This window comes from Neltuma alba, unplaced genomic scaffold (assembly GCF_004799145.2).
Source record: "Neltuma alba isolate B1F8T4 unplaced genomic scaffold, ASM479914v2 tig00004558_pilon, whole genome shotgun sequence".
NCBI classification, from domain to species: Eukaryota; Viridiplantae; Streptophyta; class Magnoliopsida; order Fabales; family Fabaceae; genus Neltuma; species Neltuma alba.
In genome coordinates, this window is record NW_021633765.1 from 261,741 (window position 1) to 280,469 (window position 18,729).

Sequence of the window (18,729 nt, forward strand, 5' to 3'; positions counted from 1 at the left end):
TATCACGAACCAGATTAAAAAAGAAGCCATCACATATTTAGAATAGGGAAAAAGACAGAAAAATGCACCTCCAACTCCAAAAGCCCAGAAACGTCCGCCCAATTCCACAAATCCCATTTTGGTACCATGAGACCAAATTGAGATTATTATGTGAAAAGAAAAGACCATTGCCCTTCATTTTAAATATTATTTTTTAAAATATCACAGCCCCTACTGGCCGGCCGGTCACCGGACCTCCGGCAGCGGCGGTCACCGGAGCTCCGGCGGTCGGAATTTTTTTTTTGAAAATTTTTACAACTTCAATATAACGGTTAACAACTTTTGTAATGCTATTCACAACTTTAATATAGCAATTAACAACAACTTTTCTGGAAAATTCAACAAACTCCGGCGACCGGAAACAATTATTTTGAAAATTTTTACAACTCTAATATAACCGTTAACAACTTTTGTAATGTCATTCACAACTTCAATATAGCAATTAACAACAGCTTTTCTGGGAAATTCAACAAACTCCGGCGACCGGAAATAATTTTTTTGAAAATTTTACAACTTCAGTATAGCGGTTAACAACTTTTGTAACCCTATTAACAACTTCAATATAGCGGTTAATAACAACAAACTCAAGCGACCGGAAACAATTTTTTTAAAAATTTTTACAACTTCAATATAACGGTTAACAACTTTTGTAAGCCTATGAACAACTTCAGTATAGTGGTTAACAACAGGTTTTTGAGTTTGTTAAAGGCATTACTGAAATTATAAAAAAGCCACTTTTTGAATTTTTCGAAAAACTTGTTGTTAACTGCTATATCAAAATTGTTAACCGTTATATTGGAGTTGTAAAAATTTTCAAAAAAACATAATTGTTAACGTTATACTGAAGTTGAAAATTTTTACAACTCCAATATAACGGTTAACAACTTTTATAATGCTATTAACAACTTCAATATAGCAATTAACAACAAGTTTTTTAGGAAATTCAACAAACTCCGGCGACCGGAAATAATTTTTTTGAAAATTTTTAAAACTTCAATATAGCGGTTAACAACTTTTGTAACCCTGTTAACAACTTCAGTATAGCGATTAACAACAGGTTTTTGAGTTTGTTAAAGGCATTACTGAAGTTATAAAAATGTCACTTTTTGAATTTAAAAACTTGTTGTTAACTGCTATATCAAAATTGTTAACCGTTATATTAGAGTTGTAAAAATTTTCAAAAAAACGTAATTGTGAACGTTATACTGAAGTTGAAAATTTTTACAACTCCAATATAACCGTTAACAACTTTTGTAATGCCATTCACAACTTCAAATAGCAATTAACAACAGCTTTTCTGGGAAATTCAACAAACTCCGGCGACCGGAAACAATTTTTTTGAAAATTTTTACAACTTCAGTATAGCGGTTAACAACTTTTGTAACCCTATTAACAACTTCAGTATAGCGGTTAACAACAGGTTTTTGAGTTTGTTAAAGGCATTACTGAAGTTATAAAAATGTCACTTTTTGAATTTAAAAACTTGTTGTTAACTGCTATATCAAAGTTGTTAACCGTTATATTGGAGTTGTAAAAATTTCAAAAAAACGTAATTGTGAACGTTATACTGAAGTTGAAAATTTTTACAACTCCAATATAACCGTTAACAACTTTTGTAATGCCATTCACAACTTCAATATAGCAATTAACAACAGCTTTTCTGGGAAATTCAACAAACTCCGACGACCGGAAACAATTTTTTTGAAAATTTTTACAACTTCAGTATAGCGGTTAACAACTTTTGTAACCCTATTAACAACTTCAGTATAGCGGTTAACAACAGGTTTTTTCAACCGCTATACTGAAGTTGTTAATAGGGTTACAAAAGTTGTTAACCGCTATACTGAAGTTATAAAAATTTTCAAAAAAATTGTTTCCGGTCGCCGGAGTTTGTTGAATTTCCCAGAAAAGCTGTTGTTAATTGTTATATTGAAGTTGTGAATAGCATTACAAAAGTTGTTAACGGTTATATTGAAGTTGTAAAAATTTTCAAAATAATTGTTTCCGGTCGCCAGAGTTTGTTGAATTTCCCAGAAAAGCTGTTGTTAATTGCTATATTGAAGTTGTGAATGGCATTACAAAAGTTGTTAACGGTTATATTAGAGTTGTAAAAATTTTCAAAATAATTGTTTCTGGTCGCCGGAGTTTGTTGAATTTTCCAGAAAAGCTGTTGTTAATTGCTATATTGAAGTTGTGAATAGCATTACAAAAGTTGTTAACCGTTATATTGAAGTTGTAAAAATTTTCAAAAAAAAAAATTCCGACCGCCGGAGCTCCGGTGACCAATTGTCGGCTGGTCGCTGGAGCTCCGGTGACCGCCGCTGCCGGAGGTCCGGTGACCGGCCGGCAGTAGGGGCCTGTGATATTTTAAAAATAATATTTAAAATGAAGGGCAATGTGGTCTTTTCCTTTCACATAATAATCCCAATTTGGTCTCATGGTACCAAAATGGGATTTGTGAAATTGGGCGGACGTTTCTGGGCGTTTGGAGTTGGAGGTACATTTTTCTGTCTTTTTTCCTTTAGAATATTCTCTTTTCTCTCTCTTCCTTATCTCTTGTTCGTCTCTCCTTTTTCTCCTTCGGCTTTCTTCTTCTGGTTGGAGATGATATGATATTTATTGCTTCCTATTTCTCCAACCTTTTATCAGCACTTTGTTTTTCAAACTCGTTCTTCTACTGCTTCCCTCTAATTTCAGAAGAAATCATTCAAAACCAAACATTCATTTCCTAAAAAGTCCTGACTTCTAGTTCTTGTGTTGGTGTCCTCCATATATCTGGTATTCACTCCATCTTCTTCCCAGCTTTCAGATCAAACTTGTTTTGCTGTTTTCTACATACTAGCTACTTTTTAAAAACCCAAAACGAAAATTTTTTTTTTTCTTTTTGACGTTTTCCTTTGTTAGATTTGTTGTTTTCTTGTCAATCATATGCCCATAAAAATCTGAAAAAAAAAATTGTGCAAGTGTCTGGTTGAACAAATCTGTTGTTTTTCGTTGTGGTCAATCTTGTATAAAAGTCTCCCAAAAAAAAAAAAAAAATCTTTGCCTTAAAGATTATGGTAGTGTCTGCTTCATCTATAGAGTTCACGAGAGACAAGAAGTTGTGCTGATCAGTAGTGTTGTTGGTAAATTCTGACTCTTATGGTTTTTTAAGTTTCCAGATAAAATAATTAATCGTGAGTGCCATGATTGGAATACCTAATCTGTTTCTTGTCAATCACAGAACTTTCTCAAAGCTGAAGCGAAGACCACAGGCACAGCCACAGCATATCCTCATCTAGTTCAGGTGGCTTTCCTTCCTTATTGTTGTTTCTATCAGTGTTGTTCTTATTGATGATATTCATATAGATGCCGCTTCTTGTTACCTCAATTTCTGTTTTTTTCTTTCTTTTTTACTTTTCCCGGAAATAACTTAATTCCGAAAGCATACAGTATGTGGAAAGAGTTTTAGCAATCCCAGACCAATTTAATATCCGATCAATTTTATGCAAAAATGAACCACCCTCTAGCTATCCCATCCCGCCTATGTGAAGAAGAGAGATCAAGTGAGTTGAATGATACCGCTATATTTAATTCTTCATGTAACCTAATTATAAAGTTAGTTTTAATTCTAAATGTAAAATATTATAAAGTTAGTTTGGATTTTAAATATAAAATTTATTTTTTATATTTATTAATTTTTTAAAATTATTTTTTCAATCATAATTAAAGATGAGAACGGAATAGGATAGAAGAAAGATGACCAAGATGTTTTGAAAAAAAAAATATGACGTATTTATTATAATTAAACCTATTTAATTTTTTAATTTAATTTAATTAATTAAATAAACTTTATTTTTTCGGTTTTTAATATAAAACCAATTTAATTAATGTTATTATATTAAAAAAATTAGATAAGTTAGTTAATTATAAAAGAAATGACACACTTCTCTTAAAACACCATAATTATTTTTTTTGATATTTTATCTCTCTCTTTTATTTGATTATAGTTGAAAAAATATATATAAAAATAATTTTAAAAAAATTAAATTTTATATTAAGAATAAGAAGAATATATTGTATTGTCAGCATCTTGGACATTTGTACGGGTGGGTGTCACGTCGAAATTAGTTACAAAATTACAGCTAAGCATGAGCTGGATGCATTTACTCTTGACAACCTACTCCTTTGGCATCGAACTTGAATAGCCACGCAAGGCCATAAACTTGGGGTTTCGAACTTCATCCGCACCTCTTTAAAATAAAACATAAATTTTATTTATTCATGCCTATTAAAAATTAGTTAAAAACAATAAAAATGTAAAACCTGTATTTTTTCTCTCCCTCAAATACTGTTATTAATAAAGAGAATAAATAAAAAATATAATAAATAAATTAAAAAGAATATATAAAGAGTAAAATTTAAAAAAAAAATTTACAAAAAGGGAATATTATCTTATAAAAAATTAAAATTAAGTTCTTCCCATAAAATTTATCTTATAGTTTAAATAGGAGGGAGTAATACTTGGTGACACAATCTTATCCATACTGGAATAAAAATGATGCAATCTCACTTAAATCAACTTTTCTTTTAACTCTGCAATTAGCACCTGGACCTTTTTTTATTTTTTTTGTTTGAATGAAACTTCTTTTGTTGAATAATGACACCGCGGTCATTTCCATATGCCCCTTGCTCTCCGTCCTCCTTGCAGGCTTGTATCCAATTTTAAATGACTGATGGGAAGGATAAGGAAAACAGGAAAAGTAAGAAACTCAGGGCATTTATTATTAATAAATTATGAAAAAAAAACTTTAAGGATGTATTTAGATTGACAAGAGTAAAACTGATTTTTATTTTAACTTGTTTTTGTAAATCTAAATTAGATTAGAGTTAGATTGACATTTGTAAAAAGTCAGTTGAAAAAACTAAAACTTGTATGGATAATTAATAGAAGAACAAGTTTAGATATAAAATGACTGAAAAGTATATAAACTTTATTAAATAGTAATATTTTATATTACATGATATTGATATGATAATTGTAAAAAAGAATCATTAAAATTATAATTATAAAATAAAAATAGTGGTTAGTAAGAAAATTTTAAAAATACATTGTAGATAATTAAATATATATAATTAATTTGGGAAGACTAACGAAGTTAAATAAATTACTTTAAAATATTTATATTTATTTTTTAAAAAATTAATTTGCATGACTTATAAATTACTATGTAATCTTATGATACACATAAATATTTTAGAGAGATTATATAATATATGATATAATTAAGTAATTTATTTATTTATTTTAATATCTTCACATTAGCGTATTAATATTCTATATTAAAAGGCTAGAAAGCACTCTCTCTTGCAACAAAGTAAAAGTACCCATGTGGACCATATTGACTTGCGGTGTAGAAGGTAGAAGCTACTCTATGGAGCTTTGGGAAAAAAAGTCAGTTTAGAGGATAAGCTCATTTACCCCATCCAAAGTTCCGAACATCTCTGATCTTTAATGTACGTTCACCTTCCAAACGCATACCAAACACGTTCTAGATAGTTCCTCACATCCTAAAATGCTTCAACCTGCCAAAGACGCTAAATAGTTCCTTGCATCCTGAAATGCCTCTGCCTATCACCTCAACCTTCATTTGGGGATGCTCATCAAGTGAAGTATTTCCATTTTATAATGCAAAAAACAATTGCATTTGTGTATTCGGGTTTAGTTTGAATCCGACGAATTTCTTGAAGCTAGCTTAGAAGAACCAATTTTAAGAAAAACACAAGTTTTTAAGGCTTATTTAGGTTGGCTAGCTCGGCCTAAACTACCAACTTTATTTTAACATTGACATCTTGATATAGAACTTATACTTGGCTCTTGGTCTTTTTTTGCTTTATTTCTACCCCCTTTTCTTCTATCTTTGATGAATTTTCTCTTTTTTCTTTTAAATCGTGGGCTTTTTTTTTTTTCTCTAAAAGCACAGATGTCTAATCTTTGTACTTCTAATTATTTGTTACATTTTTTTTTGCAAACTTTATCTTTTTAAAAGTGCCTAATGAGTTGTGATATACACACACGCACACGTATATATATATGAATGTGTGCTCTTGAATCTTAAAAAGGCTTAGAATGATTTTGAAAACCTATGATTAATATCTTCATATAAATTTAATATTGTGAAGTAACATTATACCAAATGTCACCTATAGTGATATAAAATTAAGATACAGTAAATTGATCATAACCAGTCCAACAGTGATACGCTTGCGGTTGCGTCATTGATGTTTGAGCGAGTGTATTGATTGTTGGTTCTACGGCCCGTTTAAAATGTAAAACCTCGTTTAGGCCCAACATTATTTTGGGTCAATTATTTAGGCCTATGTGCTGGGGAGTCTAAGCCCTTTTCAAACTTTTCACTAATTCAGTGTGGGTTAATGCGTAGGTCCAAAACGACTGTTGTCTAATCGTATAATTATGGTTCCATCAGACGAAAACCAATGGAGAAATTGGGGCTAATCATTTATAAAATTCATAATCAATTGGAAAAAAAATTAACCAACAAAATTGAATTTAATAGAAATGGCTAGTTTCCAATAACGTGGTTTCCTAATATTTAAATTCCTATTATGAAAGGCAGTATCTCACATGAGATTGTCTCTAGTAAGAAAATATATGCTTAGTGAAAAAAAGAAGAACAAGAACAAGGAAGGCTTTCATTAAACTGAGCAAAGGAAAGCCACGTATTCCTGGGGAAGACAAGACGAAAGCAGAGACAAATACTCACATGAATAATACGCAGATTCGTTGTTTGGGGGGAAAAAAAAAAAGAAGAAGAATAATAATACCCAGATTCATTGAACCCTTCGAGAGCTATTTCGAATTTACTACTGATCATACTGCCTTTTATTAGTTAAAGCCAAGAAATTGCATGCGTGGGCGTGGTTTATGTATGCTTCCCTTTTTCGTCATTTTCTTTGGGGAGTCGTTATTATAACTGTGACCCCTGTTTAGCGAAGCTTTAAATTTCTTATCGTTTTATCCAGGAAGTAAGAATGGAGGTTCTCGCTGCTATTGTTGGAAAAATAGCAGAGTTAACTGTTATGCCCATTGGAAGGCAAGTGGAATATTTATTATTTCACAAAAGGAACGTTAAGGAGCTAGAGAAGGAAATTGAGGAGTTGAAAGAACGAAAAGTTCGCGTCGTGCATGATGTTGAAGCAGAAAGAAGGAAAGGAGGAGAGATTGAAGATGAAGTACTAAGTTGGCAAAACAGAGTTGACGATACCTTGGAAGAAGTAGAGAAACTTCGTGAAGATCAACTTCGTGCTAGTGTACGGTGTTGGAAATGGTCTTTTCCTAATTTGATATCACTACATCAACTTGGTAGAAAAGCAAAGAAAATGACATTCACCATTTCTGAACTGAAGGACAAGGGGAAGTTTGATGGTGGAGTTGGGTATGTTCTTGCTTCTAGCATGGGTAACTTAATTTTTGCAACTCGAGGTAGTGAAAAGCTTGACTCAAGAAACTCAGTGAAGGAGGAGGTTATGTTGTCTCTAGCTGACCCCAAAATAAGCAAAGTTGGAATTTATGGGTGGGGTGGAGTGGGGAAGACCACTCTAGCCAAAGAAGTTGCCAACCATGTTAAGGATAGAAAGCTGTTTGATATGGTTGCTATGGCAACTATATCCCAAACTTTAGATGTTGAAAGAGTTCAAGATGAGATTGCATATCAATTAGGCTTCCACTTGGATGAGAAGATTTCAATTGGAAGAGCTGATCGCCTTTTTGCAAGGATAAAAATGGAGAAAAATATCCTTATCATACTAGATGACATATGGGAGAAAATAGATTTGGACAAGTTGGGAATTCCATCTGAGCAAGATCTTGAAGATGGAAAATTATCATTCACTTCTAAACATTTAGGTACTTCACAGAAGAATGAAACTTATCAGGGTTGCAAATTATTGTTGACTTCTAGACGGTTAGATATTTTACAAAAGAATGAGACTCAAAGTAACTTTCTTATAAAAGCATTAGATAATGCAGAGTCATGGAGTTTGTTTAAAGATATGGTTGGTGATGCTATTGAAGATGCTGATTTGCAAAACATAGCAACCCAAGTGGTTGAAAGATGTGCAGGTTTGCCTGTTATGATAGTCTCAACTGCAAAGTCACTAAAGTGTAATAAGACTATTCATTATTGGACAGATGCCTTGAACAACTTAAAGAGAGTTGATAATGGGGACATGTATGGGACTGTTTTTTCAGGTTTTGAATTTACTTACAACCGCCTGGGAGATGATGAAATGAAGAAAGTATTCTTGCTATGTGGTGCATATGGACCGTTCATGTGGTTTAGTGACTTGTTAAAATATGTATTTGGTTTGGGTGTTCTGAAACACATAGATACTATTAAAGATGCAAGAAATCGACTGTATAGAATAATTGATGACTTGAAGGCATCTTGTTTGTTACTTGAGAATGATGCGGACAAGGCCGATGGGATTAAAATGCATGACATTGTTGGTGAAATCGCTGTTTCAATTGCTCATAAGAGTGAACATGTTTTTGCATTGAGAAATGATAGTATGCAAGATTGGCCAAGCAAGAGATTTCTTGAAAGGTGTACTCAAATAATCTTAAGAAATTGTTTTATCCAAGAGCTTCCTCAAAAGTTAGATTGTCCTAATTTAAAATTTTTCCTCTTAAGTTTCAGAACGGGTTGCACTTTGAAAATTCCAGACTCTTTTTTCGAGGGAATGGGAAGCCTTGAAGCATTAGATTTGACAGGTTTAATAATACCTACATTGCCTATATCTCTTCTTTCCTTGACCAAACTTAAAACATTGTGTTTGGATCAATGCACTTTGAAAAATATGGACGGAATAGGTGCTTTGACAAATTTAGAAATTCTTAGTTGCTTGAATTCATATATGGTGGAGTTCCCGAGTGAAACAGGAAAACTGACTCACTTAAAAATGTTGGATTTGACGAATTCTAGAATTAAGATCATTCCACCCAACATTTTGTCCAAGTTGACTAAAATAGAGGAACTTTATATGGGCAATGCCTTAGTTAAGTGGGAGGAGGAAAGTTCAACTGAGCAAAACAAAAGTGCTAGTCTTGCTGAGCTTGGGTGCTTGACAAACCTGACTACTTTAGACATTCAAATTCGTGAGGCTTGGATGCTGTCAGGGGACATGATGCTTGACAAGTTAGAGAGATACAAGATTGTCATCGGAGATAAATGGGAACGGTCAAGGAACAAAAGAACCTCAAGGTTGCTAAAGCTAAAGCTTGATACTAGCATTCATTCGGAACATGGGATTAAAGCATTGATTAAACAAGTGGAAGATTTGTACTTAGATGAAGTCAATGGAATTTCGGATGTGCTTTTTGATTTGAATGGAGAAGGATTTCCTCTACTAAAGTATCTCCATATCCAAAATAATGGCCAGGTTCGGCATATCATCAACACAACAGAGTGGAATGAAACTCATGTTTTGTTTCCAAAATTGGAGACACTAATACTTCACAATCTCAATAACTTAGTGAAGATATGTGATGGCCCACTTCCTATTAATTCCTTTGGAAAACTCACAGTCATCAAAGTCAAAAGTTGTGATCAATTGATATATCTCTTTTCTGTTTTAATGGAAAAAGCTCTTTCTCAACTTGTTGAGCTCCAAGTTTTGGAATGCAATTCAATGAAGAGGATTGTGTTAATTGAAAATGAAAAGTGGAATAAGTAGTGATGAGAAGATTGAGTTTCATTCACTACATTCGTTGAGTCTTTGTCATTTGCCAGTCATCCATGATTTTTGCTCAAATGAATTGACATCTTTTATGACAGCCACATCATTATTCAATGGCACTAAGGTATGTTTCTTTTTCATTCGTTTTATAATTTTGTTATTTACAATTTAGATCAAATGACTGAATCATAAGTAACTATCACAATGATCATGTATGGTATTTTTTAATATATATGTATATATATATAGAAGTAGAATGTCAAATTATTAATTTAATGAGGTACTCCCTCCGGATAAATTATGTTTTTAGAGAAAATCTTAATTTTGTCCTAACAAATTTGTTTGATAAATTATAGACAAGTCCTAAGAATCTCTAATATCAATTTTTAACACATGCGAAATTTCTACAATGCTATTCTAAACCTTCGACCTTTGACCACCATTGATGCGTGATGAGCTGGTAAGTACTAGAACCAGCAGGGCATTAAAAAATTATCATTAATATTTTATTAATAATTAATTTAAATATAATTGTCTTTTTTATGAAGTAAATATGATTATTTTAATAATATTTTCTTGTAACAATTTACAAGCCCATCTGCACTATTTACAAGTCGTACATTATTTACAACTTATGTCCTTTCTCACACGTTCTTCAAATTTTATAAATCCATTTATAATTCTTCGGCTGTTATTTTTAACTCATAAATTGCTTCCTAATTCTTTTCATATTACAATTGATCAGTTCTTTCAACTGCAGTTGAAATTTTTGTATTTACAAAACTGAACAACGAACTTTTCTCCGACGTCATCCAAACCTGTACATTTTTTATATATAGAAATACAGTTTTTATTTTTATTTTTAAAGAAAACTTCTTATTATGCTGGGTTATTTAATTTAGGTTTATCATACTATAATTAGTGTCATAGTACTCCTCCGGTCCTTAATATAAGACCCAATTGTTGAGTTAGTTTTAGTCCTAAATATAAGACCCATTTCTCATATTTATCAATTTTTTCTAAATTACCCCTATGGATACTTCTTCAACCATAATCAGATAGAAGAGGGAGATGAGGTATTAAGAAAGACGATTATGGTGTTTTAGGAAAAAAAACGCGTTGCATTTCTTATAATTAACTAACTTACTTAACTTCCTTAATCTAATCAAATTAGTTAAATGGGTCTTATATTAAGGGTCGGAGGAGTACTATATTAATACTCAAGCGTTGTCTTGGCCGATATGATCTTCAAGCTTGTTTAACAAATCCATTTTCCTACTTGTTTAAATGATAGTTTTGTACAAACGCATTTACCTTTTAGAAGATACTTGCATAATAAATTTTTATAAATCCATTGTAATACACCACTTGTTAAAATTGTCATCTTTCCTTTTTTTTTCTTTTTTGGCATTTACCAAGTTGAAGGTAACAAATTTTTTTAATCACAGGTTAGTTTTTCTAGTTTGGAGACCCTGAAGTTGAGTTCAATCAATCTGGAAAAAATTTGGGATGATCATCAACTTTCTGCGGCGAATTGTATTCACAATTTGGCTAACTTGGTAGTTGAGGATTGTAGAGGCCTCAAGCATTTATTCTCATCATCTGTGATTGGAAGTCTTTTAAATCTTAGACACGTTGAAATAAGCAAATGTGAGATGATGGAGGAGATCATTGCTCCAAACAGCATTGCGTCACAAGAGGTATTACGACTAGACTTGAAATAAATGTTGAGTCGATAACATCAAACATTTCCTCGTGTAGTTTTCTTCAATATCATTCATATATGTTGCTTATTATGGATTTGTAAATTGTGCTTTGCATCACAGGTCCGATTCTCAAAATTGGAGACCATGGTAGTTAAAGACATGGAAAGCTTGAAGAAAGTATGGCACTTTCAATTTGGTATGTTAAAGAGTTTGGAGGTGAGCAATTGTGGGAAACTTGCGAATATTTTCCAATCTGATATGCAGGGAACGTTTGGAAGCCTTGAGACATTGAAGGTCAGCCATTGTAGTTCAGTGGAAGAGATATTCGAACTAACTGTCAAAGAAATCCGCAATGAAGAGGAAACAACGACACAACAAGTCTCACAATTGAAGAAACTCCATCTGTTTCACTTGCCAAAGCTGAAACAGATTTGGAGTAAAGATGCTCAAGAAAGCCTTCGTTTCCATAACCTGCAACTTGTGTGGGTTGAAGACTGTGAGAACTTGGAATACCTTTTTCCATTCTCCATTGCAATGCATGCTACTCAACTGGAAAGTATTTCCATAAAGTATGCATGGAATTTGAAATATATTGTTTCAGGCGAAGGACCCATGGATAGTCCAGTCAAATTTGCGCTTAATCAATTGACCTCAGTGGTGTTTTGGAGTTTATTTCAACTGGAGGGATTTTTTGCTGGAAATCATAGTTTACTACATCCATTATTGAGGGAAATAGATATTCGTCAATGTTGGAAACTGAAGCTCTTCAAGACAGAAAGTTCAAGTGGCAAAGAAGAAGTTTTTCATAGTAAACACCAAATCTCATTGCAGCAGCCTCTTTTTGCACTTGAAGAGGTATAAGAATTATTGTATAAAAAACCTTAGTTTATTTAGGCACCATAAATATCTCAATGCATGCATCATAATTTTATATATTCAAAAAAATTAATCAGGTTTGATTATGGGTGCATTCGTTACTCGCTTCTTGCCTCTGTTGTATCTCTTTAGTTATATTGCTTTGATCCAATGCTTTTTGGTTTATGCCATATGCAGGTACTTTGCAACTTGGAGATGTTGGCGCTAAATAATGAGGATGCAAGCATGATATTACAAGGGCAATTTTCACGAAAACACTTCAACAAACTCAAATCTCTTCGTTTGGCAAATTTTGAAGATGATCATGCCAATTTTCCCTATTGGTTTCTCCAAAACATAACCACTGTCGATGATCTACTTGTTGAATTGAGTTCTTTCAGGGAGATATTCAAAGAAGAAATATCTACAGATGACAAAGGAAAATCTAAAAGTGGAGCACGACTCAAAACATTGAGCCTCTGTCACTTGGATGATCTCCAGCATATATGTACAGAAGGATTTCGAATAGATCCTGTCCTAGAGGTTCTTGAATACTTACAAGTCTTTGATTGTTCCAGTTTGAAACACTTAGCGCCTTCATCTGCAACATTTCATCACCTGACATATTTGGAGGTGGAAAATTGCAATGGATTGCTTCACTTAATTACCTCATCAACTGCAAGAAGCCTGGTCAAATTAACAACAATGAAAATAACGAAGTGCAATTCACTTGAGCAAGTTGTGGCAGAAGAGAGGGAGGGGCCTGACGATGAAATTGCATTCAGTAGCTTAGAGTTTTTGGAGCTAGAGAGCTTGCCAATGATTAAGAGGTTTTGCTCCTCCGATTGCTACTTAAACTTTCCGTTGTTAAAAGAAGTTGTCATTAAGCAATGCCCAAGAATGGACACCTTCTCAGCTGGGAGAGACACAAGCACACCGAATCTTCGAAAGATATCATCAAAAGAAGAAGATGGAAACGTGTATTGGGAAAGTGATCTGAATAAGACAATAAACAATATGTTTGCGGACAAGGTGTGCTTTGATTTCACTAGAAAATCATTCTTTATTCCTCTACGATGACAAAATGGTATAAACAAACTGTCAGAAATTGTTTATGTAAAAAAGAAAAATGATTGTGAAAATATCTTTTTGTTGTAAATATTTATTTTCATGATTGTATAGCTTTTATTAGCCTTTATTATTCACTCGTCCTTTTTCTCGGCGTATCTGTTTGGATATATCTTAACTTTTAGATGAATTGAAAAATACAAATTTCTCATGAAGTCCAGAATCATATATTGGTGCCATCGCGGTGAAAGCATGAACGAAATAAAGATGAGGCTGTGTTTAGTTTTGAATTAGATATTTTTATAATTTTTGTTTCTGCCAACATAATTGTCAGTTAATACTTTGATTGAATAGTATTAATTGTATTAACTGAAAGTAACAAAATTTTATTGTTTAATTTGCTTCGGTGCCCTTATTGTGTTTCCCCTTCCCTGTGTTTTCCCTTGCCTTGATAATTATTTGCACAGGTGGCATTTAGGAGCTTCAATCTTTTGGAATTTTCTGTATATCCAGAACTGAAAGAACTATGGTATGGCCAAGACGGGCCAAATATATTCTGCAATTTGAAGCATCTAGTGGTGCGAAAATGTACATTCTTGTCCAACGTGATTTTTTCATCAAATTTACTGCGATTGTTATATGCATTAGAGGAACTGGAAGTATCAGAGTGTGATTCATTAGAAGTGGTATTTGATGTAAATGCATTGGATGAGAAGGCAAAAGAATCAAAGGAAGTTAGTCGGTTGAAGAAATTAACACTCTCGGGGCTTCCAAATTTGAAATGCATATGGAACGGGGAAGCAGGAGAAATAATCAGCTTTGAAAATTTACAGATGGTGAAAGTTGATAAATGCCAACACCTGAAATGTTTGTTTTCGGTCTCACTATGCCAAGATTTGAGGCGACTTGAAGAGCTTCACATTGAGTCTTGTGGTGCTGAGGAAATTGTTTCAATTGCAGAAGGATTAGAGGAACTCAAGTTTGATTTTCCTCAGTTAACAACCTTGAACCTATTGAATCTGACACAGCTCACTAATTTCTATCCAAAAAGATGTATTCTAGAGTGTCCTTTGTTGAAGTGGTTAAATGTTCGTGGATGTGAAGAATTGCAAATATTTGCATTTGACCATTTGAATTCCCAACCGCTTATGGAGGGTGACAATGAGTCGCAAATTGAACAAGCTTTGTTTCATATTGAAAAGGTATGCATCCTTTTTTTTTTTTTTTAAATTTCTTCTATCTGTCTTTAATTACATTTTTTTCTCCAGACAAAAAGATGCATGGTTGAGAAAACTATAATTATGTATGTGGTTTGTAAAAGTATAAAAAAATGTTTTATGTTAACTTATTAGTAGATTATATGATGAAAGAAACAAATTATATTTTCTCTTTTTCAGGTGTCTCAAAATTTGAAGGAGTTGCCATTAAATGAAAAGGACACTATGAGGATATTGAATGGCAACTATGAGAAAAATCTCTTTCAGAGCATCAAAAGGCTTCGTTTGCAATATTTTCAGGGAACTCCAATAAAGTTTCTGAATGATTTAATCCAAATATTTCCAGCTATAACACGCTACAAGTGCGTTGCAGTTCTTTTGAAACACTTTTTCATTCAGAAGAAATTAATCATTGTTGTATTGAAAGCCCCACCCAAATTAAAACGTTGTGGCTATTTCAATTGGAGAAGCTTGAGCATATATGGAATGATGACGACTCAGCATCACATCCCTAGTTCAAAACCTTGAAGACCTCCGTATTGGGAATGTTCTAAGTTAAGAAGACTAGCACCACCTTCGACATCTTTCGCAAGTTTAACCACCTTGAAAGTAGAGGATTGCAATGGCTTGATGTACTTCATGACACCTTTCACGGCTAAAAGTCTTGTCCCTCACAAGCTTAACAGTTAATAATTGTGGAATGCTAGAGGAGGTTGTATGACTAGTGAAGGAGGATCAGAAGAAGAAATCATATTTGAAAGCTTGCAGTATTTGGAACTAACTTGTCTATCACGTTTCAAAAGCTTTTGCTCTGGGAAACACACCTTCATATTCCCCTCTTTGGTGACATTGGAAGTGACAGGATGCCCCAAAATGCAAAATTTCTCGTCTGGAATCATTATTGCCCCATTTCTAAAATCAGTGACAGTGGAAAATGGGAAAAGACGCTGGAAAGAAGACCTTAACACCACTATCCACCATTTGTTCACAGAGGTATGTATGCTACAAAATAAATTCTGAGATGATTGACACTCCTGTAATATCATGTATGTGTCTCAAGCTCCATTTGTAAAATCTAAAGAACTAAATTTAGACAATATTTTGCTGCAGCAACATATGATTGACTGAAAAAATATGTAAAACTTAAACACAGTCAAATGAAAACTTAAATATGGGTAAAAATATCGAATGTAAATGTGCGTTGCCGTCAAGATATAATATCTTGTGTGCCTACCTTAATCAGGCAACTCGAGAAGGAGACGAAGGGAACTATAAGGAATCTTCAAGTGATATTACCAAAAGCAGTCAAACTCATCAAATGAGTGCCAGTACTACCACAGCATCAAGCTCTGGGGAGCAAGTAGGACAATGGAAGCCTAATCAAATTGCAGACATTGGGAAGCAAGAAACACACAAACTTCCAAGTCAATCTTATGACAAAGAGCTGAATGAGCAAGCCTCGTCAGGTACTGAGAGGCCTTTGGCTCCGGTTACTCAAATTGCCTCCAGCCCTTCTACAAATCAAGAAAAAGGTATTGAGATTGCCTTGCATTCTGCTATTTGCCATAAATAATCACATGTTTCTTTGACTTTGGCCTTAATTTCTTTTACAGGTTTGAGTGTCTTAGGTATTTATCACTATCACTATCCTTTGGTATATTTAATGACTGATTCCTTTTGTTCAATAGAGTGCTTAGTGACACTTTGTTATCATATTCATTGGCTTGATTAATGTTTTTTTTTTTTTTGTGAGATACTTCGCATTCTGATTTTTATAATCCGAAATCATCTAAAAATAATTGACACTACTAGAAAACTTCTGAAGATGCCAAATCGTTTAATTAAATGACCACCTTTAGTATTAGCCACAGAGAACATACATAAATAATTTCTTTCACGTGTAAGAAAGAAGGAATTTATTAATTATTTTATCTACAACCTCATGCCATTCTACATTAAATTTCTCCCTAATCTGAGAGGAGCTTTGTTTAGGTTCCTTGAAACAAAGCTCTACGTTTTTTTAATTAATTATTGATTCTAATATGCTATGAGGGAATTGAAAACTAATAGAAGAATCACAAGACTCAAAGACTCAATCTAGCAAGAATCTATTCGAGCAAGCCACAACTGTCAACGATAAAGAAAGTAATGTTTTTCTTTCTTCCTCTTCTTTTGGTTTTATTTTTCTTCAGAGTGTTTAGATGTAAGATATTTTTTATTTTGTTAAAACGTTATATCATTCTATTTACTCTCAGTTTTTTCAAAACTAACAGGTTTAACTAAGGGGACTGAAGAGATGGGTGAGAACATTGAAAGGCCATTGGTTGAAGCTGCTAAAAGTGCTCTTAGCCCCACAGGAGCTTGTGATGCAGGTACTGATATTATTTTAACATGTGACAGATTACCTAAATTGCTTCTTATAGGGTAATGCATGTCCATTATAGTACTTGGCTTGTTAATTTTTTCTGACTTTCTTTTATGCGAATTGAAATATATTAGAGGAATTACAAGACTTAAAAATTCGTCCACGTTAAAATTTGATCATCCGGACCACAATACCTATACTGTAATTGAAATATCATCACTCTGCTTTGGTACATTCCATGACCTTCTTTCTTCTGCAGAAAGTTCAACCACACATTTTTATTGCACTGATCATATAGGCATAGTTCATTTGGAGAAATTATCCTTACTTGCTATCATGGGAAATAAAATCAACTACAGAAGAATCACTAACTTAAAATTTCCCATTTCTGAGAATTTTCTTAATCAGATCTTCACCACCATTGTTATCGCTCTTGTTAGAGGGAAGGAAATTATTTTTATTTTGTTAAAACCCTCATGTCAAATAATTTGTATTATAGTATTAGTATTTTTTATTTATTCACTTAGTATTAAGACTCAACAGATATATATGCAATGTCACCAAAAGACCATTGGTTATAACTATTAAAGGAACCAATTTCTACTGCATTTCAGGATCCATGGGTTGACCTTGTTGTAGTACTCATTTTCATAATTAATGTTTCTAACTTCTTATCATGTGAGAAATCGTTTGAAAATATCATGTGACTTGGAAATTTGGCATCCTATAAGTTCGTCCACCCAGGCCTCATGTATGTCCTTGCTTTTTTTTTTTTTAATTCTGTATTCTTTTGCCTAATTAACTACCATAACCTTATATCGTGCCAACTAAAATATACCAGAGAAAAAGCCTTCAAATGACTTCTCGTCTTTTAAATTTTAGAAGCTTTTTTTTTTCCTTTACAATACCTTGCGTTATTTTGTTTGCTAAGCTTATTTGTTTGGCTTTTTGACTCCAGAGGTGAATGAGACTACCGAGAAACCCTTAATTCAAGCTGCGCAGGAAGCACAGAGACCAGCTGTAGTACAGGACATAGGTCCTAATACTGTTTTGATGGATCTTGATCTAATACTCTTGCTTAATTAATTCTTTATTTTGAATTTCTGTCATGTTAACTGAAATTTGCTAGAAGAATCACAGAGTAAAAAACTAGTTCTAGAAAAAATTTGTTCAACCTACCCAAAACTTTTGTGACTAGTGACAAAAAAGAAAGTAACGGATTTATTTCTCTTCAGAAAGAAGTAATTTATTTTTATTTTGAAAAAAACTCTTTTCTCATAAATTTTTTTTTGTTTTTTAGCTGTTGGAACTCAAGAGATTGATGACACCATGGACAAATCCTTGATTCAAACTGACCAAGATGCAGAGAAACTTGCCACAACACAAAATACAGGTTCTTATCCTGTTTTGTATCTTTTTCTTTTTTGGGTATTATTCTTTGGATGAACTAACAAGTCTGTTATCATGTTAATAAAATGTACCAGAAGAATTACATGATTCATATATTGAGACTCAAAAGATATGCGATACTATTCAGAAGTCTTCAATTCCAGCTGCTCAAAATGTTCCAAGCTCAACCATGATTCATGAAGCAGGTATTGATTTGCAAGCTCCGATCAATTTGAAATGAATTGATGGGAAAGAACTGCAATTTTCGCAGGACTTTTTCATTTTCTCAAAACTTGCCTCAAACTTTTTTTTGCCCCCCTTGCTTGTTGATTCAGCTCTTGATCCATCACCT

General features: G+C 33.0%; 2 protein-coding genes across 2 annotated transcripts; both read left to right on the forward strand.

Moving 5' to 3' along the window:
* The first annotated feature begins 7,071 nt into the window (after positions 1-7,071).
* Positions 7,072-9,774, forward strand: LOC114745198 (disease resistance protein At4g27190-like). The gene has a single exon (XM_028933349.1). It carries the CDS (start codon positions 7,072-7,074, stop codon positions 9,772-9,774), a length of 2,703 nt encoding a protein of 900 aa, XP_028789182.1.
* Positions 9,775-11,681: 1,907 nt separating this feature from the next.
* LOC114745199 (uncharacterized) lies at positions 11,682-15,151 on the forward strand. Its single transcript, XM_028933350.1, has 4 exons — positions 11,682-12,338; positions 12,537-13,370; positions 13,874-14,608; positions 14,804-15,151. Exons 1-4 carry the CDS (start codon positions 11,682-11,684, stop codon positions 15,149-15,151), a joined length of 2,574 nt encoding a protein of 857 aa, XP_028789183.1.
* Positions 15,152-18,729: the final 3,578 nt, after the last annotated feature.

What these genes read in the sequence shown, in the direction of transcription:
- LOC114745198 (XM_028933349.1), top strand. Translation starts at nt 7,072, where the DNA reads ATGGAGGTTCTCGCTGCTATTGTTGGAAAAATAGCAGAGTTAACTGTT.
- LOC114745199 (XM_028933350.1), top strand. Translation starts at nt 11,682, where the DNA reads ATGTTAAAGAGTTTGGAGGTGAGCAATTGTGGGAAACTTGCGAATATT. An exon ending in CTCTTTTTGCACTTGAAGAG is followed by an intron (nt 12,339 to 12,536) that starts GTATAAGAATTA and finishes TGCCATATGCAG; the next exon opens with GTACTTTGCAACTTGGAGAT. An exon ending in CTTTGTTTCATATTGAAAAG is followed by an intron (nt 14,609 to 14,803) that starts GTATGCATCCTT and finishes TCTCTTTTTCAG; the next exon opens with GTGTCTCAAAATTTGAAGGA.